The following is a 25,537-nucleotide window of genomic DNA, read 5'->3' as shown; positions in this document are numbered from 1 at the left end:
TGGGCGGCGTGATCTCGCCGCGGTTCCGCGGCCCTGCCGCCGCCGCCACCGCCGCCGCCGCCAGCGGAGCTCACCGGGCTGGCCGGGCGAGGGGCCATGGCGGGCGCCGAAGACGGGCCGGGCCAGCAGCCAGAGCTCGAAGACGATGAGGCGGTGTCCTGCCGGCGCTGGGGCGCGCAGCACGCCGGGGCCCGCGAGCTGGCCGCGCTCTACTCCCCAGGTAGGACCTCCGGCCCCCTCTCCCGGCCCGCAGTCACCAGCCAGCCTGGGCTGCGGGGCCGCGATCCTGGGTCCCCTGGATCGGAACCCCAGCCTCAGCCCCCAGTACAGAGCTCCAGGCGCGGCTCCTAACTTGCAAGTAGCGCCCCTAAGTCTTGGGACCCCACCCCAGCGCCCCTTCCAAGCGCAAACCAGAACCCCAGCCACGGGGCTTTCTGGATGCAAAGACAGCCCCCCGGATCAAGGAGCTGCCATATCAACTCCTCGGGCTACGGACAGCTCCCATCACGCTGTCGGATCCCAATCCTAGCCCGGAGTCCCCACGGCTGTAAAGAGCCCCTAGTCTTGGGGACCCACCACACCAGGACCCCAAGCCGAAGGCACCCCCCCCCCCGCCTCAGTGACATGTACTGGCCCCCCTCCTAAGAGTTACACCCTATCCCAGGTTCCCCAGATACAGATTTCACACCCTAGGGCCCTATCTGCACCCCTGCCTGGGCCCTGGGCTGTAGTGACTTCACCCCCCAAATCTGAGCATATCAGGTCTGCTCTGGGAACCTCAACTCAGGGGGCCCCACGTACCGAGTGCCCCAGACGCCCTTCCTCCAAAGCCCCATCCTAGATTTATAGCTTCAGTTTATAGACCCTCACCCCTCCCCCCACACCCCGCGAATTAACTCTCACCCTGTATTTTGAAATCCTGGGTGGTGAGGGCCTCCCACACCTTCCAGTTTAAGCTTTCTCTCAAAATTTAAGCCCCAGTCCCAGCCACTTCCTCTCCCCCATGTAGATGTTTATATTAACCTCCTCCATAAGGACTTGGGGGAGTCCACAGACTAGACCGAAAACTTAGAGACCCTTGCTCTGCTTCTGCCCCCCGACAAGGTCCTGGTGTCTGCCTGCTGGGCCTACCGTTTCTGCTCTAGCAAGCAATGACCTCCACCCCCTTCTCTGACTTCCACTTGAGCCTCAGGAATCTCATTGCCAGGCCCCAGCAGAGCCAAGTGTCCCCAGGGGTAAAGAAATTGCCTTTGAGAACTCCAGAGTCAGGTGACTGGGAGGCCCCTTTGCTTGGGTGTCGCCAGCTCATCCAGCTTTATTTATTTGTCAAACATTGTGACATCTTTCCTTTTACCCCGGGGAGGGGGAGGGGGCCACCACGCATAGATATCCCTTGCCTGAGGTGAGAATGAGTCCGCCACCACCTTTGGCTTTCTGCCCTGACTGGCCAGGGTTTGCATACCATCTCTGCCATAGCTGTCTGTATGACCTGAGCTGTAGATCACCAGAGGCTTTCTGGATTTGCAGTTTCATGTTCTGAGTCTTTTTTTTTTTTTTTCGTACCTAACTTGGGCACCTGGCCCATGATGCCATAGTGCCTTTAACCTGTTCCCCCAGCACCCAGCTTGTGGACCTAAAACCTCTGGTGCTGCCTGGAGCAGCCTGGACTTAGCATCCTGACTCTGCTTCTTAACTATGTGACCTGGGCCAAGGTGCTGGCCCTCTCTGAGCCTCAGTTTCCTCACCTCTAAAATGGGTACATGATAAAGCTTATCGGTTCCTTAGTGTCACTGGGAAGGGGAAATGAGATCATCCATCTAGTGCAGTGCCTAGCATACAATAGGGAATCCCTGTTATTAATGCCATAGCCCAACCTCTCCTGTGAGTCTTGGGGTACACTGCCTCATCTCTTTGGTCCTCAGGCTCACCACCTGGAAATCCAGGGTAAGATTCAAAGGCCCCTTCCTTTGGTGTCCAGCTCCACCCACTCAAGTAAACCCTACAGACCTTGAAATCAGAAGGGTGTTCTGAGCCTCCCCTGTGGACTCCGCTTCTCATTCCACCACGATTGCATCTTTGTCCAGTTCTGGTTTCCCCAAGTGCCCCTCACCGTCTAAAGGACAGCCCCTCAGGGATTTAAGGGAGCAGACAGTCTCCCGGTCCCCCAAACCTGCAATCAGAGGCCTTGCCTCCTCCCGACTTGGAGTTTGGGTGGGGCAAGGGGAGAGCCTGGGGAGGAGGAGTGAAGCAGAAAGAGACTGGCTTCTCTAAATTCCATAGGCCTCCCTCTGCCTGCCTCTGTCCCTTGACGTTGGGGAAGTACCTCCATCTCTCCGGGCCTGGCCTATGACGTAAGGGACCAGGGACACATGCTGAGCACTGGGACCCTTGTCCCAGTGCCTGTTCTAACCCTTGGGGGAACAGTGGTGAACAAAACAGGGAAAACAGAGTTGGGCTTTTGCAAACCCAGTAAATAAGGGAAATAGCTTACTTGCCCAGTGGTGGCAAGTACTGCGGAACAAATAGCCAAAAAGGGAGAAGTTGGGGACAGTCACATTTTAGGGGGGGCAGTTAAGGCCTCCCTGAACAGGTGACATTTGACCCAAGACCAGAAGGGAGGGACGCCTGAAGATATTTGAGGAAGGATGGATCCAGACCAGGGGCACAGCAAGTGCAGAGGCCCTGAGGTTAGGAGCGAGCCTGAAGTGTTTGCAGGAGACTGAGGCGGCCCGCGGGCTGGAGCAGAGGGAGCCAGGGCTGAGTCAGGAAGGGTTCTGAGTTCTGGGACTGGATTCCTGAGATTCAGGGGTACAGAGGTAGGTTGGTACCGTGACAGCTGGCAGCAATAATGAGGCAGTTAACATAGTTGACATTTATTGGTCCCTGACTGTGTGCTGGGCGTTTCCTTCCTATGCTCTCATTTCAGCCTCCCTACACTTGTCTCAGGAGTATCCTGGTATCAACTCCATTTTACAGGGGAGGAAACGGAGACCCCTGTAGCCTCCTCATAGCCCACCCCCGACACGTGTTCTTCCCAGTGCTTGTCCTGCCTGGGACTTGGCTTGCTTCTGCTCACCAGAGGGGAAGGTCAGCCTCGCCAGGGACACCATATGTTTGGCTGGCCTGGAGTGGCTGCACCCTTTCCATCTTTAAGACCGTCCCTGAGGCTTAGCAAAGAGTGATGATCACGGTCACACAGAGAGTTAGCAGGGCCAGAACCTGAACACTGTTCTGGGGTGTTCTGGGTTCTGTGTTCCGAATCTTTGCTGTGGAAGTGAGCCTGCTAAGGGTGGGGGTGCAGGAGGGGGCCCATGTTCCAGAGCGGCCGGGCAGCATGCCTGCAGGGCTGGCGGCAGACACGGTGGGCCTCGTGTCGGCTGAGAGCCGTGAGGGGTCTGATGGGGCTGCTTGGGTTGAAGAGCCTCAGCCCGATCTCCTGGACCCTGAGAGTCTGCCCCGAGGACGCGCCTGGGGCCTGGGAGCCATAGAGGGTCCAAGTTTGGGTTTTGCAGACCCTCTGCCAGGTGCAGCCCTTGTGACGGGTGGGCGGGCTGGGCAGGCCTCCCCCAGCCTCACGGGCAGGCCCAGAGCCGAGGTGGGTGTCCCGCATCCTGGCAGGTACCAGCTGACCTCTGGCTATGTGGATACGCCGGCTCCAGGGGTGGATCTTGGCAGGTTCCCGGAGCCCCTGTTCAACCCCCAGCCTGTGGGACACAGGCACTCAGCGTGGGTCGGGGGGGGCAAGGTGAAGGGTGTCAGGAGTGCCGGGTGGTGGTCCTGGCCTACCATCCTGGAGCTGCGCTAGGCTTTGTCCCCAGAGGGCCTCCCGAGGCCCCTTCCTGGCCAGGCTGGTCCGTCACACTCCTGGCCCAGGTTTCTGTCTCCCTCATTTCCATGTCTTTGTCTCTCCCTCTCTCTGGCTACACTCGTGCTCTCCATCTCCATGTATGTAGAGACCCCCCATCTCTCTCTTTCCTCCTCTTCTCCCTGTCTCTCACCTCTCTGTGTCTCTGATGCCATTCTCTCCCATCTGTCTCTCTTCCTCTGCGTCTCTCTGGTCCCTGCCTCCCCGCTACCTCCTGTCCCCCCACCTCCCTGAGGCCGAGGGTCTCCTAGTGGCCCCAGACCCACCTTAAGGGCAGGTTCCAGGGCTCGTCTGACTGAAACAGAAGAGGCGGGCCCGGTGCCAGGCCTCCAGCTGTGACCTGTCCCCAGGAAAGCAGAGGTGCCCCCCGCCCCGCCCCTGCACAGCCACCACACGCCAGCTCGGCCCTTCCGCAGGCCAGCAGGCATCACCTCTGTCCCTTGGCTCCGATCATGGTCAGGCCAGGGGCTGGCTCGGGGAAGCAAGGCCCAGTGCTGTGCTGGAGGTGGCCCGAGCCCTCTATGCTGAGGAAAGGCCTTCCCCTCCCCGGCCTCAGTCTGCCCATCTGTGATGTGACCCCATTTAGACCCCTTGACTGTGCGGTCCCGGCCTGGCTCACTGTCCGTGTTGACTTTGGCGACTCTCGAGGGACTTCGGACACCTCCTCTCTCCAGGCCTAGTTTCCCCCTCTGAAGGTCGGGGCAGATAGCCCCCAGCTTTTGGTGTATGGCAGGCCGGGCTGGCTGGGATCCTCCCTGGCAGTGTAGCTGGTATGGAAGAGGTGCTCTGTGAAAGCTTATTATAATAGATGCGTTTTTTCTGGGTCATAGTTGAGACACTTGTTCTGCAGAAGACTCCAGAGCCTAGAGGACAGTTTAGATAGGAAAATATTCAGATTTCGGGATGTTGTCCATGGCAAGGGGAGAGAGTTGGGCTACGTTTGGAATCAAGACAGTCCCAAACGTCCAGGCTAAGGTCTCCCACTTACAGGCACAGGATCCAAACCCAGCTCTTGGTTTTTACCTGCTGAGCCTCAGTTTCTTCATCCAGGAAGTGGGATCACACAGTTCCTCCCTCGAGGCACTGAGACTTGAATGAAATACTGTGCCTCATCTTTGAAAACCCAGATGACTGCAGGGGCCTGGCCAGCACTGCCACCAGGGGAAGCCCCCCAGGATGAGGCCTCAGGGAGGAGAGAGGGCTGGGGTAAGCCAGGAGCTCTGCCCCCATCTGAGGGGGGCTCAGACCTGGGGTGGCCAGAGCCTGTGTTCTTAAAGGAAGCAGGAAAATAGAATTTAGGGTTTTTTTTTTTTTTTAAGTGTAGCTCCTTTTTTAAAAAAAACTAAGAGCAAAATATGGCAGAGGGGGGGACTTCCCTGGTATTACAGTGGTAAAGAATCTGTCTGCCAATGCAGGGGACGTGGGTTCAATCCCTGCTCCGGGAAGATCCCATATGCCACAGGGCAGCTAAGCCCACACCCCACAACCAGAGAAAGCCTGTGTGTCGCCAAGAAGACCCAGTGCAGCCGTTTGCTGTTCAGTCGCTCAGTGGTCGCCGACTCTGCAACCCCACAGACTGCAGCACACCAGGCTTCCCTGTCCTTCACCACCTCCCAGGAGCTTGCTCAGACTCATGTCCATTGAGTCAGTGATACGAAGCCATCCAGCCATCTCATGCTTTGAAAAGACCCTGATGCTGGGAAGGACTGAAGTGCAGCTATAGATGGATAAATGAGACAAGACAGAGGGAGTAGGTCTGCAGAGTCTCTGGCGTGGGCTGCACCCTGTGCCCAGCCTGCGATCGGCCTGGTTATTGTTCCTGTCACTTAATCTCATTGCTGGCCCTGCAGGCCGGGGGGCGGCAGATCATACTGAGGAATCTCCCGTCCCTGACCACCAGCCCTCCCGGCTTCCTGCTTCTGAGCCCCCCGTCCTGGCCGCAGACCAGAGCCACAGAAGGGAAGGCCCTTCAGGGTCCTATCATGGTGACCCCAGCTTGGGGCGTTGGGGAGGCAGGGCCCCGGGGTGCCAAGGAAGCAGCCCCTGACTGCGGAGTGGGCGGCGAGGGGCTTCTGCACCTGCCTCCATGTGAGGCCTGGAGGATCCTGGCCCTGTCTGGGTCCCAAGGTCATCGTCTGTACGAGAGATACGACCCTGGGCGTGTCCTTCGCCCATTCGGAGCCTTGGTCTTCTCACAGGGTGGAAGTTCTGGCTCTGGCTTGGAGCGCAGTCTGCTTTGTGCAGCCCGGACAAGGCCCGTTCTCTCTCTGAGCCTGGTCCTTGTCACACCGCTTCAGAGAAAGGTGCTCAGAAGCAAAGCCTGGCGGTTTTCCTCTAGGATCGTGGTTAGGAATTTGTTATTCCACAAACATTTATTAAGCACCAACACATGCCAGGGCCCTGCTGTGCAAGGCAGGCACAGTCCTAGGCCTCCTGAGTTGACATTTAGGGAGAGGAGGATGGAGGTTATGCAGGCAGAGTTTCTCATGATGGGCCCCATGGTCGGGGAGCCCAGGCATCAAAGGAGGAATAGTAGATGGCTTCCTGGAGGTGGACGTTCCACAGAGAGACCTGCAAGAGGAGATCTGTCCTTGAGACCAGCTGCCTGAGAAAACAGTGCTCCTGGGGACCATGTCACATGCACCCAGGTGGTGCTTTTATTTCCTTTTGCGTTTTTAAATTTTAATTTATAATTATGAGATTTTTGCTAAGATATCACATTCATAAATTTTAAATTCAAAAGGAGGTGAAAAGACAGTCTTAACTCTGCAGTTGTTTGGTTGTTTTTTCTCTCTCTTTTTATGTAAATGGATGTTTGGCACTTTGCTGTTTGCACTTACCAGTTTGTCCTGAATATCCAGTCCCTCCGTCAGCTGCATAGGAACAGTCGCCCAGGCTTTTTGCCTAGCAACAGGGACACTGTAAACCAAGTTAACTTGTCTGATTCCCCAGGCAGTGGACACTGAGGTTATTCTCAGTGTTTCGATACAGTCAACAAAGCTGCAGTTGAGTGAATCAGCCTGTCCCAGCCCACAGGATATTAAAAATACGTGCCAAAATTATATAGACGGTTTCATACCTGCATCCTGATTTCTGGCTCCTCTTGAGAATTAGAGCCTCTGACCCCCCTGGGCCCACACTCCCTGTCCTGGCAGCGTTCAGCCAGTTAGTGCCTCCTGCTCTAGGAGGGGCACTTGTGCTGCGGTGTCCCACTGCCCCCACCCAGCCCACCTCACTGCTTCTAACCGCCTCTCCAGCCCCTGGCGATGTTAAGAGCTTGAGACCTCCTCATCGGCCCTGTGGCTGGAGCCATGGAAGTGATAACCGTGGTTGGTTTCTCCTGAATTCCTGACTCATTGCCTGGAGCCCCGCTTGATGGACGTGGGACAGGGTCTGAACGTGCATAATTAGAAGCTGTTTGTGGGGCTTCCAAATAATTGCCTACCAGATGGGGGCAGGTGATAGGATAATGAGAATTTAAAAAAGAAACTCATTAAAATTCCTTCAGGGGTCTCCAGAGAGAGCCCAAAGGGGCCCACGAGATCAACGTTCTCGTCCTGTCTGCCAAAGACTCAGCACATGTAACGCCAGCCTCGTGGGCAGCAGGCCTGTGTGCAGGAGGGTTTGGTTTAACACAGCCGGCCTGGAGTATATGACGTTGGACAGACCTGTCCCAGTCTCTAGGCCTCAGGGACACTCTGTGAAATGGGCGTGCATTCAGCCTGCAGTCTGCACTGCGGACTCATGGAACACAGTCAGAGAGCCGTCCCTAGACCGGCCCCGCCTGGCTCTGATCCTTGATCCCGTGGCCTTGGCCCGCCGCCCTGCGCTCACTCTCGCCCCTTCTCCCCGCAGGCAAGCGCTTCCAGGAGTGGTGCTGCGTGGTTCTGTGCTTCAGCCTCATCGCCCACAACGTGGTCCACCTCCTGCTGTTGGCCCGCTGGGAGCAAACACCCCTCGTGATGCTGGGCGTGGGTGAGTGCCCGCAGCCCCTCTGCCTGCCTTGGTTTCCCCAGGGGCCAGGGACCTATCTAGTGTCTGCGCCACGCTGATGGCGACTCACACATCGTGCGTGCACAGAAATGGGGTTCGGGCTGTGGGGACCCTGTCGCCCATCGCACACACGTGGCAGCTGTGTCTGTGCTTGGCCCAGAGACCTGGGCGTCATCCTGAGTTCCTCCCCTCTGTCACTCCACATCCACACCATCAGCGAGTCTCCTGGCTCTGCTTCTGAATTGTATCCAGCATCCACCATCCCCTCCCTGGTCCAGCACCATCCTCCAGGCTGGACTGTGGCAGAGGCCTCCTCCATGGTCTTCCCACCTCCACCTCAGCCCTCCACTGTCCACAGGCAGCTGGGAGGATCCCGTCGGATCCCACATGAGGTCACACCACGTGTCTGTTGTCCCCAGTCTACTTAGAACAAAACACAAGCTCCTTGGCACAGCCCCCAGCCCTCCTCCTATCACTTCCCTCCTCCTTTCGGCTCATCCCGCTTCTGCCACACCAGCCTCCCCGCTGTGCCTCCCCGGGCACCATCAGACACGCTGCTAGCTCAGGGCTTTTGCACGTGCTCTTCCTGAGCTTGAACTCTTCCCACGGAGCCCTGTGTGGTTCACTACCTCATCTGCCTCAGGGAGCTCCTCCCTTACAACAGCAGTCCCGCCGTGCGCCCCGCACCCCACTCTGTCCTATGTTCTGTTTGTTTGTCCCCTGCCTCCCCCAGTCACACATCCGCTCCCTGAGAGTCAGGACTTGTGCGTCCTCGCTGCTGTGTCCCCTGATGTGATGCCTCACACAGTAGGTGCTCTGTAAACGCTCACCAAAGCGGTGAGTGAATGAATGGACAACCTGCACACATTGGTGCCTGCCGAGCGGTTTCCGCCGGTCTGTCCTCAGGCTTCCACGGCCTGGGCGACAGGCACTACCATCGTTGGCATCGTTACACAGAGCAGGAGACTGAGCCTCAGAGCGGGGACCGGCCGGAATCACCCCTCAAAACGGAAAGCACGACACTATTTCTAATTCATTGTCTCCACGCCCAGGTCCTGGAGTGACGTCATTCCTTCCTGCCTGCCCTCTGCCCCTCCGCTCTCCCCTCTAATTCCAGTGCTTGTCGTTCCGACCCCAGGCTCGGTGGCCGCTGTGCCCTTAGTCCAGCCGGCCAGCCCGAAGTGTTCAGTTTCAACAGTCTCATTAAAAGCATTCTGGCCGCTCAGGCCAGTAGCACTCGGGCCTGCTAATTGAGTCATCGGGGTTTGCGGTAGGAGTGGGCATGTGCTGGGGGGCCGGACCAACTGGAAGGGAAAGAGGTTAACGCATTAGTGCTGAGGAGCCAGGCCCTGCCCACAGAGCCGGACATGCCCCCTCTCTCCAAGGGCAAGAAGGGCCTGCACCCCCGGCCTCTCTGCCTCGGAGCAGCACATTCAAGGGCGGGGGTGTCGACAGTGTGAGCCCCGACACCCGTCTGGGGGCGATCACAAGCAGACTGCTGTATCCTGGACTCACATAAGCTCTGCCACTCCCGGGCTCTGTGGCCTTGGGCAAGTGTCATTACACCCCTGAGCCTCTCTGCCACATCTGGAAAGTGAGGCTGCTGTAGCACCTGCTGGCTGGGGCCACTGTGAGGGCCAGATGCATCCCTGCTGAGAGGGCAGCGGCTGGGTCGAGGTAGGGAGGGGGCACTGCCCAACATTCCCCTCCCCGGGGCTCAGACCTTGCCTCTCAATGGTCAGTTTAACTGTGGATATTTCCGGAGACTGCTGCATGCCAAGGGCTTCCCAGGTGGCACGAGTGGTAAAGAACCTGCCTGCCAGTACAGGAGACCTAAGAGCCGCGGATACGGTTCCTGGGTCCAGAAGATCCCCTGCAGGAGGAAATGGTAACCCACTCCTGTGTTCTTCCCGGGGAAATTCCATGGACAGAGGAGCCTGGGGGGCTGCTGTCCATGAGGTTGCTAGAGTCGGACACGACTGAGCAACTACACAACAACAAACACCACCACGTGCCAAGCCCCACCCTGGGCTCTGCACTGTAGGCGGCAACCGAGCGAGAGTTTCGGGCACCTGCTCTCGGACCCGGGTGGTTTCCTTGTCGGGCAGCAGCAGGGTCTGGGATGGTGTATCCAGACCTGTCCATCTCCTAAACCGCAGACTCCCTGACTAGGGACTGTATGGCCTCCACTAGGAGGGAGAGCGTGTTCTCAGCAGCGGGCCCACTCTGGGCAAAGGACCCATAGCACCAGAGCCCCCGTGTGGGTTGAGTGAGCCAAGAGGTTGGACACCCCAGGTAGGTCACCACCTCCCTCCCCTGACTTGGGCCAGATCTTCCAGCCCTGGGGTCAGGAGATTTCTCACCTGCTTATCAGCCAAGCTCTTCCACCAAACACCTTTGCCTCTGGACTGATAACAGCCTACAATCCTCTGATAGCAGTGTTTGCACAGTTCCTGATCGATTTAAGTAGTCACCCTGATTTCTGTGTTGACACACCGGAAGGAAGGATACTGTACCAGCCTACAGAGGCCACCCCTAGCCTGCTGCTATCTCCCAGGCATTCTCGTGCCCCTGGCAGGCCCCAGAAAGCCAAGGAGCCAGAAGCCTTGAAAAGGTGTCCAGTTAATAAATACAGATAGTTGATGCCATCCTGGGTGACAAAGTCAAGATTGGCAGAAACCGGCAGGGAAGATGAGAGGTAAGAGGTCAGGAAAGGTCTCTCTGGAAAAGTGGCATTTGCACAGAGACCTGAAGGTAGTGAGGGAGCTGGCCAGGTGGTTCTCTCTGGGGTATTCCAGGCAGAGCGAGCAGCAGGGGCAAAGCCCTCGAGTCTGGGGCAAGCCCCACGTGCTTGGAGAAGAGAAAGGAGGCCAGTGTGGCTGGAGAAAATTGACCAAAAGAAAAGTAGTCGGAGGCAGATCAGAGACCCGTGGGGACCAGCCGCACAGGGCTTTAAAGGCCATGGTCTGAACTTGGAGTTTTATTCTGCAAGCCGTGAGAAGGCACTGGCGATTATCCCCTTGGAGCCAGTTCAGTTCAGTTGTTCAGTCATGTCTGACTCTTTGCGACCCCATGGACTGCAGCACACCAGGCCTCCCTGCCCATTACAAACTCCCAGAGCTTACTCAAACTCATGTCCATTGAGTCAGTGATGCCATCCAACCATCTCATCCTCTGTTGTCCCCTTCTCCCGCCCCAATCTTTCCCAGCATCAGGGTCTTTTCCAAGGAGTTAGTTCTTCGAATCAAGTGGCCAAAGTACTGGAGTTTCAGCTTCAGCATCAGTCCTTCCAATGAATATTCAGGACTGATCTCCTTTAGGATGGACTGGTTGAATCTCCTTGCAGTCCAAAGGAATCTATAGTCTTCTCCAACACCACAGTTCAAAAGCATCAATTCTTTGGCACTCAGCTTTATAGTACAACTCTCACATCTGTACATGACCACTGGAAAAACCATAGCCTTGACTGGATGGACCTTTGTTGGCAAAATAATGTCTCGGCTTTTTTAATATGCTTTCTAGGTTGGTCATAACTTTTCTTCCAAGGAGTAAGCATCTTTTAATTTCATGGCTGCAGTCATCATCTGCAGTGATTTTGGAGCCCCAAAAAATAAAGTCTGCCACAGTTTCCCCATCTATTTCCCATGAAGTGATGGGACTGGATGCCATGATCTTCGTTTTCTGAATGTTGAGCTTTAAGCCAACTTTTTCACTCTCCTCTTTCACTTTCATCAAGAGGCTCTTTAGTTCTTCACTTTCTGCCATAAGGGTGGTGTCATCTGCATATCTGAAGTTATTGATATTTCTCCCGGCAATCTCGATTCCAGCTTGTGTTTCATCCAGCCCAGCATTCCTCATGATGTACTCTGCATATAAGTTAAACAGGCAGGATAACAATATACAGCCTTGACATACTCCTTTTCCTATATGGAACCAGTCCATTGTTCCATATCCAGTTCTAACTGTTGCTTCCTAACCTGCATAGAGATTTCTCAGGAGGCAGGTCAGGTGATCTGGTATTCCCATCTCTCAGAATTTTCCACAGTTTGTTGTGATCCACACAGTCAAAGGCTTTGGCTTAGTCAATAAAGCAGAAATAGGTGTTTTTCTGGAACTCTTGCTTTTTCCATGATCCAGTGGATGTTGGCAATTTGATCTCTGGTTCCTTTTCTGGTGCCTTTTCTAAAATCAGCTTGTACATCTGGAAGTTCACGGTTCATGTACTGTTGAAGCCTGGCTTGGAGAATGTTGAGCATCACGTTACTAGCGTGTGAGTTGAGTGCGATTGTGCGGTTGTTTTGAACATTCTTTGGCATTGCCTTTCTTTGGGATTGGAATGAAAACTGACCTTTTCCCGTTGGAGCCGACATCATCTGATGCAGCAGGGTGGGCGGGTGGGAATGGAGAGGTCTGGAGGAGAGGCGAAGGTGGTGGCCCAGACCCCAGAAGGGCAGCGGAGGTGTTGAGAAGTGGTAAGAGCCCGGTGCGCTGTGAAGGGTGAGCTGTCAGAAGGTGCTGACAGGTTGGCTGTGGCGGTGAGAGGGAGACGGGTCGGCGGCCTGAGGAAAGTGATCGCCAACAGCCAGGAGGGAAGTGGAGGAGCCGCGAGAAAGGAGCTGCCTGGGGAAGCAGGAAACCTGAACCGGAAATCCTGGTGTCCGGGAGGAGAGATGCTGTTTGAAGCCTAGGTGCTGGCGGAGGGCCCCCGGGAGTGCTCTGTGCGAACAGAGAAGAGGCCTGAGACCCCCAGAGTTTCCAGAGTGGGAACAGGAAGAAGAGCCAGCCAAGAGGGATGATGGGGACCTAAAACACGAGAAGACTTGGGGGTCAGCGAGGAGCACCCACCAAGCAGAGCAGCAAGACGGGGCCACGAGGGACCATCGGAGTTGTCCCCCTGGAGGTCTTCAGCGGCCCGCACAAGGACGGCGTTGGCCACAGCAGATGAGTGACCCAGAGATGACCGCGGGAGCCCTGAGCTGTTTGCTGCACTTGGGGAAAGGGCAGGGAAAATGTGGGGGGTGGTGAGCTGGTACCCGAAGGAGGGACTAGAAATTCCTGGCAGAGGAAGGGGGGTTCCAGATGGAAGGCACAGTGAGTGCAGAGGTCAGCAGTGATCCCGCAGTCACAGGGCCTCGGGTCGTGGCGGCCTCTCGGGTCAGGAGTCTGGCCTGGAGGAGGAGTCTCAGCTGGATTTGAGCTGAAAGGTGGTAAAGACAGGATTTGGCCCCAGGACCAGAGGGACCAGGGCTTCCCTGATGGCTCAGCAGGGAAAGAATTTGCCTGCATTGCAGGAGACGCAAGTTCAATCCCTGGAGGAGGAAATGGCAGTGCACTCCAGTATTTTTGCCTGGAAAAGTCCATGGACAGAGGAGCCTAGTGGGCTACAGTCCATGGGGTCACCGAGGGTCGGACACAACTGAGCAACTAAACACACACATGCTGCTACACCGTAGGGACCAGCCCTCTGCAGTGTCTGTTTCTGTCTCAGCCCCATCTCCACACCAGGCCTCAGGGTGGGCGGGGCGGAGAAGTCCCAGCGCGTGGCCTGTGGGGAAGTGGAGGCCCCAGGGAGCGGTCTCAGGGTCTCAGGGTGGCTGGGGTGAGTCATCATGGTCTCCTAGCCTGGCCCCGTGTCCTGCAGGCAGGGTGGTGACCAGGCTCAGGCCGCCCCCAGGGTGAGCCAGCCACCAGGCGCTGACACCAGCCCTGAGACAAAGAAGCTTCTGTGTGCCCGCCTCTGCCAGCCCTGCTCCCGTTAAAGAGGACTCGGGCAGCAGGCCTGGAGGCCTGGACTCACAGTCTGGAAACGGCCTCGGCCCATAGATTAGAGCCATTTCCTCCCGGCAGGGGGGGGGGGGGCGGGGCGGGGAGGACTCTTTTCTCTCCAAAAATAATTCCTGGCATCTCTGTAAAGCCCACGTTCCTCCTCCCTGCTGGGCAGCCAGAAGAGGCCAGGGACTGGTCACTGGACAGATGACACCACAGAGGCTCCGAGAGGGGAGCGATATTTAACTACTAACTGTGGCTGCACTGGGGGACCGCTCACTGTGTCCCACAGGCCTGCGCTGTGCCCTCGGTCGCTCCTTTGTGTCTGACTTTTTTCAACCGCATGGACTGTAGCCCGCCAGGCTCCTCTGTCCATGGGATTTCCCAGGCAAGAATGCTGGAGTGGGTAGCCATTTCCTTCTCCAGGGGGTCTACCCACCCCAGGGATGGAACCTGCGTCTCCTGCGTCTCCTGCGTCTCCTGCGCTGGCAGGCGGATTCTTTACCACTGCGCCACCTGGGAAGCCCTTAGGACCTGCATTCGCCTGTTACTAGCTAATGGTATTTAAGCGACGTAAATACTGTTCCTGTCTCAGACCTGGACATGGAGGCTCAGCATCATCATGAACAGCCCTCTCTCTGGTCCCTGGCCACCGACCAGCAGCTCTGACCCCTCCTTACCCTCCCGGTCTCATATCTTCCTCTGGCAGGTGGGATGTGGTGGGGCCTATCACAGTGGACACGAAGTGAGATGATACACTTTGTTTTTAATGGACTTTCTTTTTTTAGGACAGCTTTGGATTTACAGGAAATGAGCAGATAGACAGTACAGCAAGTTCACATATAAGCCCTGGCCCCAGTTCCCCTTATTAGTAACACCTCATATTGGTATCATATGTGTGTTACAATGAATGCACCAATATGCATACATTATTATGAAGTAAAGTCCATAGTTTACCAGAGGTCCTTAAGTTTTTTTCAGTTTTTAAAATCTTTTTAGGTAACAGCTTTGTCGTCATATCGTTTCACGCAATATTGCATTCACCCATACAAAGAGCACAACTGAGTAGTTCTTAGTAAATTTATCAAGTTACCTAATCATCACCACGCTCAATTTTAGAACACTTTCGTCACCCTGCAAAGAAACCCTGTACCTCTTAACCATTAAGTCCTAACTGATCTCCGTTCTGTATCAGTAGATTTTCATATTTTGGATATCTCATGTAAATGGAACCCTGAACGGTGTGGTCTCGGGTGTTTTTGTTTGTTTGGTTGGTTGTGTCTTAACTTCTTGTTTTATGCTGGAGGATAGCCAGTTGCCAGCTTTGTGATGGTTTCAGGTGTGCAGCAGAATGGCTCAGCCACAGAGATCATCCTTCTCCCCCAGACTCCCCTCCATCCAGGCTACCGCTTATTGAACAGAGTTGTCTGCGCTGTGCAGTAGGTCCTTATTGGTTATCCATTTTAAATGTAGCAGCATATACAGATGTCCTTAATTTTTAGTTACTGCCCTTTTTCTATCCCAGGATCCCATCCACGATCCCACATCACATTTAGTTGTCGTGTCCATTGAGGTTCCTGAGCTGTGAGTTTCTTGGATCTTCCTTGTTTTCAGTGACCTGGACAGCTTGGAGGAGTGCTGGTGTCTTGTGGGATGCTCGTCTGCTGAGATATGTCTAGTGTTTTTGTTAGTGGGCTGTGTGTCTTGGGGAGGAAGAGCCCAGAGGTCAAGTGCCATTTTTATCACCATCTATAGCAAGGATATATACTATCAGCATGACTGATCCCCGTGACATTGACCTTGACCACCAGGCTCAAGTGGTGTTTGTCAGGTTCCTTTAAGGTTACTCTCACCACCTCCCTTTCGTATTGTTATTCCCCTGGTAGAGAAGTCACTGCACAGCACACGTTTAATCTGTGGGGATTTATATTCCCAATAATACACTTTTTTAACACCTTTGACAAAGGACCCAGCACACAGGAAGCACCATAGTGTTAACTGTAATTATAAAACGTTTTTCTAGTATTGTTTTTATTATCATTATCATCTGTAAGGAGTTTCTTAGGTGGCCGCCTGCCAATGCAGGAGACATAAGAGACGCAGGTCTGATCCCTGAGCTGGGAAGATTTCCTGGAGGAGGGTATGGCAACCCACTCCAGTATCCTTGCCTGGAGAATCCCATGGACAGAGGAGCCTGGTGGGCTATAGTCCGTGGGGTCGCAAAGAGTGGGACATGACTGAAGCGACTTAGCACGCACACATCATCTGTAAGGATTAAGTGCTTAGGACGATTAAGGAGATGAGATCTGTAACCGGCTTAGAACTGGCCTTGGTACAGTTTAGGGATTAAGAGAGATAAAACATTTAAGGTGCTGGCACAGGGCCTGGTAACTATAAGTGCTCAATAAATATCAAGTAAAACTAAATAAGCAAGTGGGTGGCTAGATGGATAGGTAGGTAGATGGCTGACATCTTTACCCAAAAAAGATGAAGGCATATGTCCTCACACAGGCTTATGAATGACAGTTCACAGGAGCTGAGTCATTCCAGCCCCAACCTGGAAACAGCCTCGTTGTCCACCAGCAAAATGGATAAATGTACTGTGGTACATCCAGGTGGTGGAATACTGTTTGGCACTGAAAAGGATGAACTCCTGAGACAACCACATGGATACCTCTAGAAGCATTCTGCTAGGGAAGGAAGCTAAACCCAAAAAAAGCACATCCCATAAGGATCCATCCATGTGAAGTTCCAGAATTGGCAAAACCAGTGTGTAATTATGGGAAGCAGATTGGTGGTTGCATGGAACAAAGGTGAGGAGGAAAACGGCACCAGAAGGGAGCCTGCTGGAGGGCTGTGTTCTCCTGAGGCAGCCTTAGCTCAGGCTGACGGGACAGGGGCTCAAGAGGCACCTCCGCCGACCCTTCGCTGGCAAAGGGAAGATGCTGAGGCCCAGAGCAGGCAAAGAGTTGGCCCAGGGTCACACAGCAGTGCCTCCAACTCTTGATCTAGCTCCCCCTTAGCTTGGCCCCAGTGCCACTATTCCCTCGTGGTAGACACAAGGCAGTGTGTACACAGCATCCTGCATATGCAGCAGGAGCTCTATTAATGCCCCTACACCTGCAGTTTAAGGGCATGAAAGGGTGCTGGTTTTGGAGACTGGTAGACTAACCACAAACCAGGTCTGCCACTCAGGGAGGTGATTCAACCTCCCTGATCCCCTTTCCGCATCCGAGGAGTGGGGAAAATAAACGAGGCTGTCCCCTCAGATGGTGACCAGTGCTGTGAAAGAAACAAAGCAAGGAGACGTGACCAAGAGCACCTGCCTGGGAGGATGGCTTTAGCCGGGGGCTTCGTGATGTTTACCCTGAGCTAGAAGACGGAGGAGGAGCCAGCCCTTCAGGGGTCTCAGGGAGGGGGTGGGGCGACAGATAGAGGAGCAGCAAGTGCGAAAGCCCTGGGCTTCCCAGCCTTCGCCAGCCCCTTCCCTGGCCCGGCCCGCCCTCCCCGCACCGCCCTGAGTAGCACGACTGCCCAGCCCTGTGCACCGGCCTTAGAGCCCCAGCACGGCCTCCCCCTCCCCAGCGTGGCCCCCAGGCAGCGTCACCCCTTCCTCACCCTGTCTGTTTTTTCCCTTTTTCTGGCTGCGCTGGGTCCTCACTGTTGTGCGCGGGTGGGCTTTCTCTAGTGGCGAGCGGGGGCTACTCTCTGCTTGTGCCCAGGCTTCGTTGCCCTGCGATGTGTGGGCTCTTCCCAGACCAGGGACCGAACCCGTGTCCCCTGCACTGGCAGGCAGAGCCCTCCCCACTGTACCCCCTGGCAGATCTCCCTGCCCCTTATTTCTCTGTCCCAATAACATGAGCTCAGCCAGTGTCCAGTGCATCTCTGGCTCTAGTGCGGGGCACACAGTAGGTCCCTGGCAGAATGTCGCCTTTATGGACTAAATGAACAACAGCAAAGATAGTAATAGTATTGAGGGCTCCCTCTGCACTACAGATTGTACTTAGCGCTTCCCATCGGTTCACTCAACACGTGTACCAACCCATATTGTGTGCCAAGAAGTGGGATGCGGCCATAAATGAAAGGCGAAAATTCCTGACTTTGTGGAGCTGACATTTTTATAGGGGAAGACAGTAAACAGAAATGAAGTCCAAGGTGATAGGTGCTTGGCGAAGAAAAGAGGCAGGAAATGCTGGGAGATGGGGGTGCTTACGGTTTTAGATTAGGTATCCTCGGGGGAACTTTGAGGCAAAGATCTGAAGGAAGTAAGGGAGTGAGCTGCGTTACATTTTGGGAAAGAATGTTCCAGCAGGGTGAAGAGCAAGTGCAGAGACCCAGAGGCTTGTAAGGGGGTGTAAGGGAAGGGGAATATGCCAGCAGGGCTGAGACGCAGGTGGTGGGGAGCAGGATGGGGGTGGTAGTGGGGAGTAGGATGGGGGTGGTAGTGGGGAGCAGGATGGGGGTGGTACTGGGGAGCAGGATGGGGGTGGTACTGGGGAGCAGGATGGGGGTGGTACTGGGGAGTCACCTTGGGCAGCGGGCTGGCCACTCTGCCTCGGTTTCCCCGTGTGGACAGTGTCGTGGTGCATCCTACCGAGATATTTGGACCCCAAGGTAGCTTAAGAGCCTGGCTCTGCCACTGGCCATGAATGCGACCTCAGTCTAGTTAGTTCTGTTCTCCAAGCCTCAGTTTCCACCTCTATAAAGTAAAAATAAAGATCATACCAGCTTCTAATAGATGGTGAGAATTCGTGAAGATCGAACGTGTCTGGCACTGAGAAAGTATTCAGTAAATGGTAGCTGCAGTGTTCTTTTTTAATCCTCCTCATTCTCATCTGGCTAGAGGAAACTGGGGCGCAGAGAGGTTAGGGAACATGCCCAGTGTCACACAGCTGGAGAGTGATAGCTGGCATGTGAGTCCAGGCGTAACAGCACTTACCCTCTGGATTTTACTGAACCCTCAAGTAAGCATGTGGTTTCGGGGCTGAGCGGTCTTTGTTCCGAAAAGGCTGCTGGGGGCCCAGTGATCACACTGACTGTTGGTAAAAGCTGGGTTGCAGGGCTGTGGCTTCTGTCTGGACCTTGGGTCCTTCCTGACACCAAACCCCAGAATGACCTTGCCATCTATCACCAGTAGCACTGGAGTAGAGCAGGGCGACTGTGGGTCAGAGAGAAAGTGCCAGCCGGCTCCTAACAGGGAAAGGCCGGGCAATCTGAGCCCAGTTTACTCTTCCAGACTCACCTAGGAAGTGAGGCCCCGCGTGTCCCTGGGGATGAGACAGACTGCAGCTCCATTCACAGGGAGCAAAGTGTCCCAAGGAGAGAAGGGAACACCCTAACCTGAATGACTGAGCGAATGACTTCCTGAGTTGGGATGGGGAGCGGGCAGGGACGTGCCCTCGACCCCCCCCATCCCCACCTCCAGCTCACCCTCCTCTTGTCCACAGTGGCAGGGGCTCTCCTTGCTGACTTCCTGTCCGGCCTGGTGCACTGGGGAGCCGACACCTGGGGTTCCGTGGAGCTGCCCATCGTGGGGAAGGTACGTGTGTTGACCCAGCCCTGAAGCCCAACCTGTCTCCTCCAGGAGAAGGTGGGGCTGTCTGACCTGAGCTGAGTCCCCTTTCCTCTCTGAGCCCATTTTCCTATCTGTAACGTGGGAACCGTGGTTCCAGCCTGACCCCCGCTCCCCCACCTTCAAGACCAGAAGAGGAATCCCCTGTGATTTCCTGGAAGCAAAAGCATCAGGCCTGGGACAGAGAGCTCTGATACATGTCCACCTCACTGGACGCCCTTGAACTCGGGGGCCACACCGCATCTTGTTCTCCTCTGCCTGCCCTGCTGCACCTCACTGTTCCTTAACATCGAACTTTATCTGGTATCAGTCAGACGTTTTGATTGCGATAGAAAATCTGGTACACAACCACAGAAAGGTACCGATTTGTGTGCTAAAAATTTTAGAAGCCACGTTAGGGTGTGGTTGGGTCCAGTAGGACAAACGGACTGTATTCTCTGGACCCCGTCTCTCTCCACGCCTGTCTCTGCTTTCCCCTCCGCTGGCTCCACACTCACGCGGGCTCTCCCCTGGTAAGGTGACCGGGATGACCATCCACTGCCTCAAGGTCCATCCTCCCAGCTCAGTGCTCCATGGAGACCGCCCCCTTTCCCATAGTTCGTACCCAAGTCCCATGGCTCATCCCCATTGGCCTCGCTTGGGTCACGTGGCCGTCACGCAGCCAGTCACTGTGGCCAGAGGAATGGGACGCTCTGATTGGCCAGGCCTGGGTCCGAGGAGGCAGCCTGATTGGAGCAGCTGGTGCTAAGAGAAAAAGCGGAGGCTCTTACCAGAAGGAAGGGTTGGATACTGGAAAAAATAAAAGGGTCCTGCCTGTCAGTGTGAGGGGTCTCTTCCGTTGCCTCAGGGTAGGAGAGGAGGCTGGAGGTTGTCACCAACCCCCCCTCCATAGCCCAGGTCTGGAGACTGAGGCCGACAGAGGGGCAAGCAGCCGGAGGTCCCACCAGGTCATTTCTACCCATCTGCTAAAGCTGCTAGACCCGGAGCCTGAAGGCTGGAGGGACCCACAGCAGTGCCGTGCTGGGGCAGCATGCCAGTGACAAGGAGGCGCTCCCGCGGGGAGTGTGTGTGCAGGAGGTCAGGGAGAGGGGCTGACTGGTCGGCTATGTCCCCTCTCCCATCCCCCCACCTCACCTAGGCTTTCATCCGGCCATTCCGGGAGCATCACATCGACCCAACAGCCATCACCCGGCACGACTTCATCGAGACCAACGGGGACAACTGCCTGCTGACGCTGCTGCCACTGTTAAACATGGCCTACAAGTTCCGCACCCGGAGCCCAGGTAAGCATGCCAGCTGGTGGCGGGGGAACCTCCAGGGAGCCCTCGGACAAGCACACACCCCTCCCACCACGAGCCTCCCATAGCTTGTGTGGCTGTTTCGCCCCTCAGTGTTATAAAAGTTTAGTTAGTTGTGCTCATGTAAAATTGGGATAGTTGACATAAAGATCTGTTTCCAACTTCTCTTGAACAATCCAACCTGGCCACCTGTGTCCTGGCTCCCATTTGGCTGCACTGGGCCGGAGCTGAGCTGTGGGGTCCCCCTGGCACAAGATGCATGCTCTCCAGTTTGCCACAGTCCCTGCTGCTCCCTGCAGTCCTAATCTCCGCCCCCCTCCCTACCCCCGCCCCCCACCTTGTTCATTTGAATTCACCTGCCTGGCCCTAGGGGCTTCTGATCTTGCTGCCTGGGCTTAGTAGAAAGGGTATGTATAGCCTGATCCAAACTCACCCCTGAGTTCAGATCTCTGCCATGCCTATTTGGGGAAGGGAACTTGTCCCAAGGCGAGTTCCATCACCTCTCTGAGCTTCAGTGACCTCAGTGCGGGGGAAGATGGGGGAAGACCCCTTCCTCTGAGCCAGCTCTTGTTCTAACAGCTTGACACCTTGCTGGTCTTCAGAGCAGCCCCCTGTGGGGAGATGGGCTGAGTGTGTGTGGTGTCTGACCACATCCTCTCCCCGCTGCTCTAAGTGGCTGTGAGCTCCCTTCTGAGAACTGCCAGCACAGGTCCCACCCCTCCCCTTGGGATAAGCCTGAAGTCAGTAACCCAAAACGGCGGCAAAAGACCAGCCCCCTGCCTCTGAGTGGGACCAACCCTGTGGAGTCATCAGCATTTCAGAATCCACCCTCCGCCGCGCCCCACCCCCCCATCAGGCTGAGACAAGACTCCCCCCATCCCATCTTTGCTTAACTCTTCCCCTGCCCTGTCCTGCTTTCCTCACTCCCTTGGGTGTTTTTCAGAAGATTCCCCTCCCCAGTCAGATAAATCACGTGCACATGAGCCCTTGTCTCAGCGAGGCTCTGCTTCTGGGGAATCTGGACAAGATTTATTCCCATTTCATTGATGAGGAAGTTGAGATGTAAAGACGTAGAGTCGCTGACCCAAGTTCACACAGTCAAGAAATGTCACAGCAGGGACTTGCACCCAGCCCTGCCTCACTCCAAAGCCCACATTCTCAGCCATTATTTCTGCTTATTCCTATTCTGCCTACTGAGCAGAAGGGAAGACTGAGGCCACAGGAGAGTCTGAGCCTGCCAGAGGCCATGTGGGAGGTTAGAAGGAGCCCAGGGTGCCTGCCATCCCGGGAAGTTTGCCGCCCAGGGGCAAGGGGTGAGGGCCAGGCTGGCAGTGGGCCCCCGCCCTGTGTGACGGCTGCTTGGGGCCCATGGGCACCCACCCTCTCCCCACCCTGCAGCAGCCCTGGAGCAGCTGTACCCCTGGGAGTGCTTCGTCTTCTGCCTGATCATCTTTAGCACCTTCACCAACCAGATCCACAAGTGGTCGCACACGTACTTCGGGCTGCCACGCTGGGTCATCTTCCTGCAGGACTGGCACATCATCCTGCCCCGCAAACACCATCGCATCCACCACGTCTCCCCCCACGAGACCTACTTCTGCATCACCACAGGTGCGTTCACAGGATAGCAGGGGCGGGCTGCCCCCACTCCGACTGCTGCTCCATCCTTAGGGTTGGGGGCAGAGGTCACAGGGGGAAGCGGCACAGTCCTGGAGGAACTTTCTCTCAGAACACACATTTCTTGGGTACCTACTATGTGCCACACACCCTTCTAGGTACCAGGGACACAGCCATAAATAAGATAGACACTCAGACACCCTCTTCGTAGAGTTGTGATGCCAGCCACCCATCATCTAGCAGATATTTATTGAGTGCCTACTGTGTGCCATGGCACTGAACAAAACAACAAAAATCCCTACCTTTATAGCATTCTAAGAGGGGACAGCCCAAGCGATAAGTACTACATCTGACAGTCCTAACTGCCAAGGAAGGAAATAACACAAAAGAGGGTAGCAGAGGGAAATAGGGAGCTTTGCCCCTTTAAATGAGTTGGTCAGGGAAGGCCTCCTGGAGAAGGTGGCATTTGAACTGAGGGAGAGAGTCATGAGACCTGGAGGGAAGAGCTCTCCAGGCAACAGGAGCAATAGGTGAAGGAGGCAGGAACACACACGCCTGGTTTGTTTCAGGAGCAGCGAGGAGGCTGGTGTGGAGTGAGGGCCAGGATAGGGGAGCTGGCAAGCTCCAGGTGGGAGAGATGCCATGGGGACAGACAAAGCAGGGCGAAGAGCAGAGAATCAGGGGAGATCAGAAATCTGAAAACTGTGAGAGGGGCCCTGCGGATAAATGACAGATCAATCCAAGCAGAGGGAATAGCAAGGACAAAGGCCCTGAGGCCAGAACATGTGCCCCGGGGGCAGTCGGGAGGCCCACATGCGGAGCCAGTGAGCCAGTGCCAAGGAGGTGAGGCAAGTAGGTTTTCCGGGGTCCGTGGGTATCTTTTTAAGGTTAAGTGTGTCACGGGTGCTGTTAAGTCAGGCCAACTTGGGTAACCTTCAACTCCTACATATGCAACTTTCAGAGGCTCACAAGCCTCCCTGGTTATCAGTTTTCTCATTCACAAGATGAGGCTACAGCCACTTCTTCACAGACCACCTGCCAGGGCTGCGGTGTGAATGGTCAGACGGCAGATGCAAAGTGCCTGGCACGTAGCAGGTACTCAGTAAGCTACACCTATGGGTTTGGAGGAAGGGTTGGGTTTTGCTTTGGTTTGGTTTGGTCAAGTATTTTGTAGGGTTTTTTGTTTTTGCCTTTCTGAAAGCAGAACTGAGAGCCACAGAAAATATTTTTTTGTACATCCTAAAGTCAAGGGTAAATTTTAGGCTCTTCTGGAGATCACTTAATTGTTCAGCCAGGGCTGGGGTCAGTCTTGGTTTGGCCAGGTACTAACTGGGAGACTGCCCTCCAAGACAGTCTTCTCATGTGGAAAATTGGACTCATAGTAATACCTAGTTCAAGGTTCAGGTGGGAGACTGTAATACAGATTAAATAAGATTATGAGACTTATTTAACGGAAATAAGACTATTCACTTAGCTACCATGCCAGGCATCATCCTACGCCCTGGGATCCAACAGGATCAACAGTGAAAGAACATGGGGTTATGGTTGGGAGCTGGAGATCAAAACCAACACTAAACAGGGAAGTGACAAATTAATGAGGATGGTTACAGGTTATCATGAAGGCTGTAAAGAAATAAGGATGGGTGATGCGACAGGCCTGGAGGGCTGCTAAGTGGTAGTCAGGGAAGTCTTCCTGGAAGAGGTGGCGTTAGAGCCAAATGATAGGAAACACTGCCTCCGTGCCTGGCATATAGTAAGAGCTCAGTAAGAAGGTGAGTGAAGGGATGAAAGTGTATGTCTGAGCAGCCCCTCAGCCCATTGATGGGGAGCCCCCATCCCCAGATTCCTTGGTCAGCCCTTTTCCCCTGCCCTCTGCAGACCCTACTCCCAGTCCCTCTGCTGCCCAAGGCGGGGCCAGCTGTCTGTCTGCTCTTACTGTTGCTCTCCCGTTCAACCCCTCCTCACACCCCCCTGCCCTGTCTCTGCTGCAGGCTGGCTCAACTACCCTCTGGAGAGGATGGGCTTCTGGCGACGCCTGGAGGACATTATCCAGGCCCTGACAGGCGAGAAGCCTCGGGCAGATGACATGAAATGGGCGCAGAAGATCAAATAACTCCTCCAGGCACCACCTTGTTGCCAACCTTCCCCAGCTCCCCCAAACTGAAGCCATCTGCCAAATTCCAGCCGCCTCACGCTGGCCACTCCAGGTGGAGAGGACACCTCCTGGGCTGGGCCCGGGCACCTCTAGCCCACCCCCCCCACTTGTGACACAATACTTGAGCCACTGGGTTTTTTCATTTCCTTCATTTTTTTTCCCCTTGGCCCCTCCCTAGCCCCCTGAGCTGCTCTGTCTGCCAAGCCTGACTGCAAAAAAAAAAAAGAGCCCCACCCTTTCAGCCATCCCTTGGGTTCAGGACAAGCTCACCAACTCCCCACACACCCACCACCCCCTGCCCCACTGGGCAGCCCTTCAGCGTGGCTGGTATCGGAGCACTGAGTCATCTTACCTGTTGCTGTCTGTCTGCCCGCAGGGCTCTAGGAGCCCCCAGGCACAGCTGAGTGTCCCTGGACCGTCACCCCGCTATGGCCCTGCAGACTTGACTCCAAAGGCCTCGGTGAACAGCCTGCCCAGTCACCACCTTCAGCCTAGCTTGTCCACCCAAGGGCGGCAAAGTGCAGCAAGGGTCTGGGGGCAGCTGGCCAGATGAAGCCGAAATTTCCTGATCGAGTGGACTCTGTGCTCCCCAACCCTTCCCCCATCTGCCTGTGTGATTCCACCCAGAGCTGACGTTTCTAATTGGAGGATGTTTTCGAAGGGCACAGCCCCTGCAAAGGGTCTTGGTCATTGGAAAGGGACACTGTGTCTCCTCTGACTTGAGGGTATGTCAGAGAAGGAAGAGTGGGGCTTTTTGTTTCGGTTATTTTTTTTTTTTTTAACGGTGCTTGCTTGTTTAATGTAAATAATAGAAAGCCTTAATATCTTTTCTGTAACACGGAGTAATATTTTAATGTCATGTTTTGGATGTACATAATATATTTATAACAAAGCAGCAAGAGTCTACTTAACCTGGGCTGCCTCCTGTTTCCTGATTGGCTGGGGGAGGGGAAGTAAGGAGGCTGGAGGGTGAGGCCCCACCTGCCCCTATTCCCAGCTTCACCCACAGCCCTCTGCTAAGATGGAGGCTTTGTCCCCCAAGACAGTGAATCGGTGTTGATATCTGCTCCAGACCCTTTTGGAAGGGGGCCCCATGATTCCGTGAGGAATTTTCATGTCAGAGATCATGGGGGTAGAGACATGGAGGCAGAACCCTACTGAGGAATCCCTTCTGCAAAGGTTTACTGGCGCCAAGTGTGGAAATGAGCCAACAAGGACCTCCCTGGTCGAGTCGACTTCCTGGGGAGAGACAATAAACATACATAAATGCA

At 55.1% G+C, this 25,537-nt stretch overlaps 1 protein-coding gene across 2 annotated transcripts; it reads left to right on the top strand.

Moving 5' to 3' along the window:
• On the top strand, positions 1-25,537 carry LOC102173207 (transmembrane protein 189). Of its 2 annotated transcripts, none has more exons than XM_018058018.1 (6): positions 1-220; positions 7,721-7,840; positions 19,072-19,163; positions 20,335-20,479; positions 21,896-22,105; positions 24,103-25,537. In XM_018058018.1, the coding sequence occupies exons 1-6, from the start codon at positions 97-99 to the stop codon at positions 24,222-24,224; spliced, it is 813 nt and encodes a 270-aa protein (XP_017913507.1). In that variant the 5' UTR covers positions 1-96; the 3' UTR covers positions 24,225-25,537. The 2 variants fall into 2 exon arrangements, with proteins under 2 accessions (XP_017913507.1, XP_017913506.1); XM_018058017.1 differs by having other exon boundaries at positions 21,893-22,105.

This window comes from Capra hircus, chromosome 13, assembly GCF_001704415.2.
Source record: "Capra hircus breed San Clemente chromosome 13, ASM170441v1, whole genome shotgun sequence".
Lineage (NCBI taxonomy): Eukaryota > Metazoa > Chordata > Mammalia > Artiodactyla > Bovidae > Capra > Capra hircus.
The sequence above is the reverse complement of the archived record's forward strand: the minus strand, read 5'-3'. Positions and strand labels throughout refer to the sequence as shown.

What these genes read in the sequence shown, in the direction of transcription:
- LOC102173207 (XM_018058017.1), top strand. Translation starts at nt 97, where the DNA reads ATGGCGGGCGCCGAAGACGGGCCGGGCCAGCAGCCAGAGCTCGAAGAC. An exon ending in GGCCGCGCTCTACTCCCCAG is followed by an intron (nt 221 to 7,720) that starts GTAGGACCTCCG and finishes TTCTCCCCGCAG; the next exon opens with GCAAGCGCTTCCAGGAGTGG. An exon ending in CCTCGTGATGCTGGGCGTGG is followed by an intron (nt 7,841 to 19,071) that starts GTGAGTGCCCGC and finishes TCTTGTCCACAG; the next exon opens with TGGCAGGGGCTCTCCTTGCT.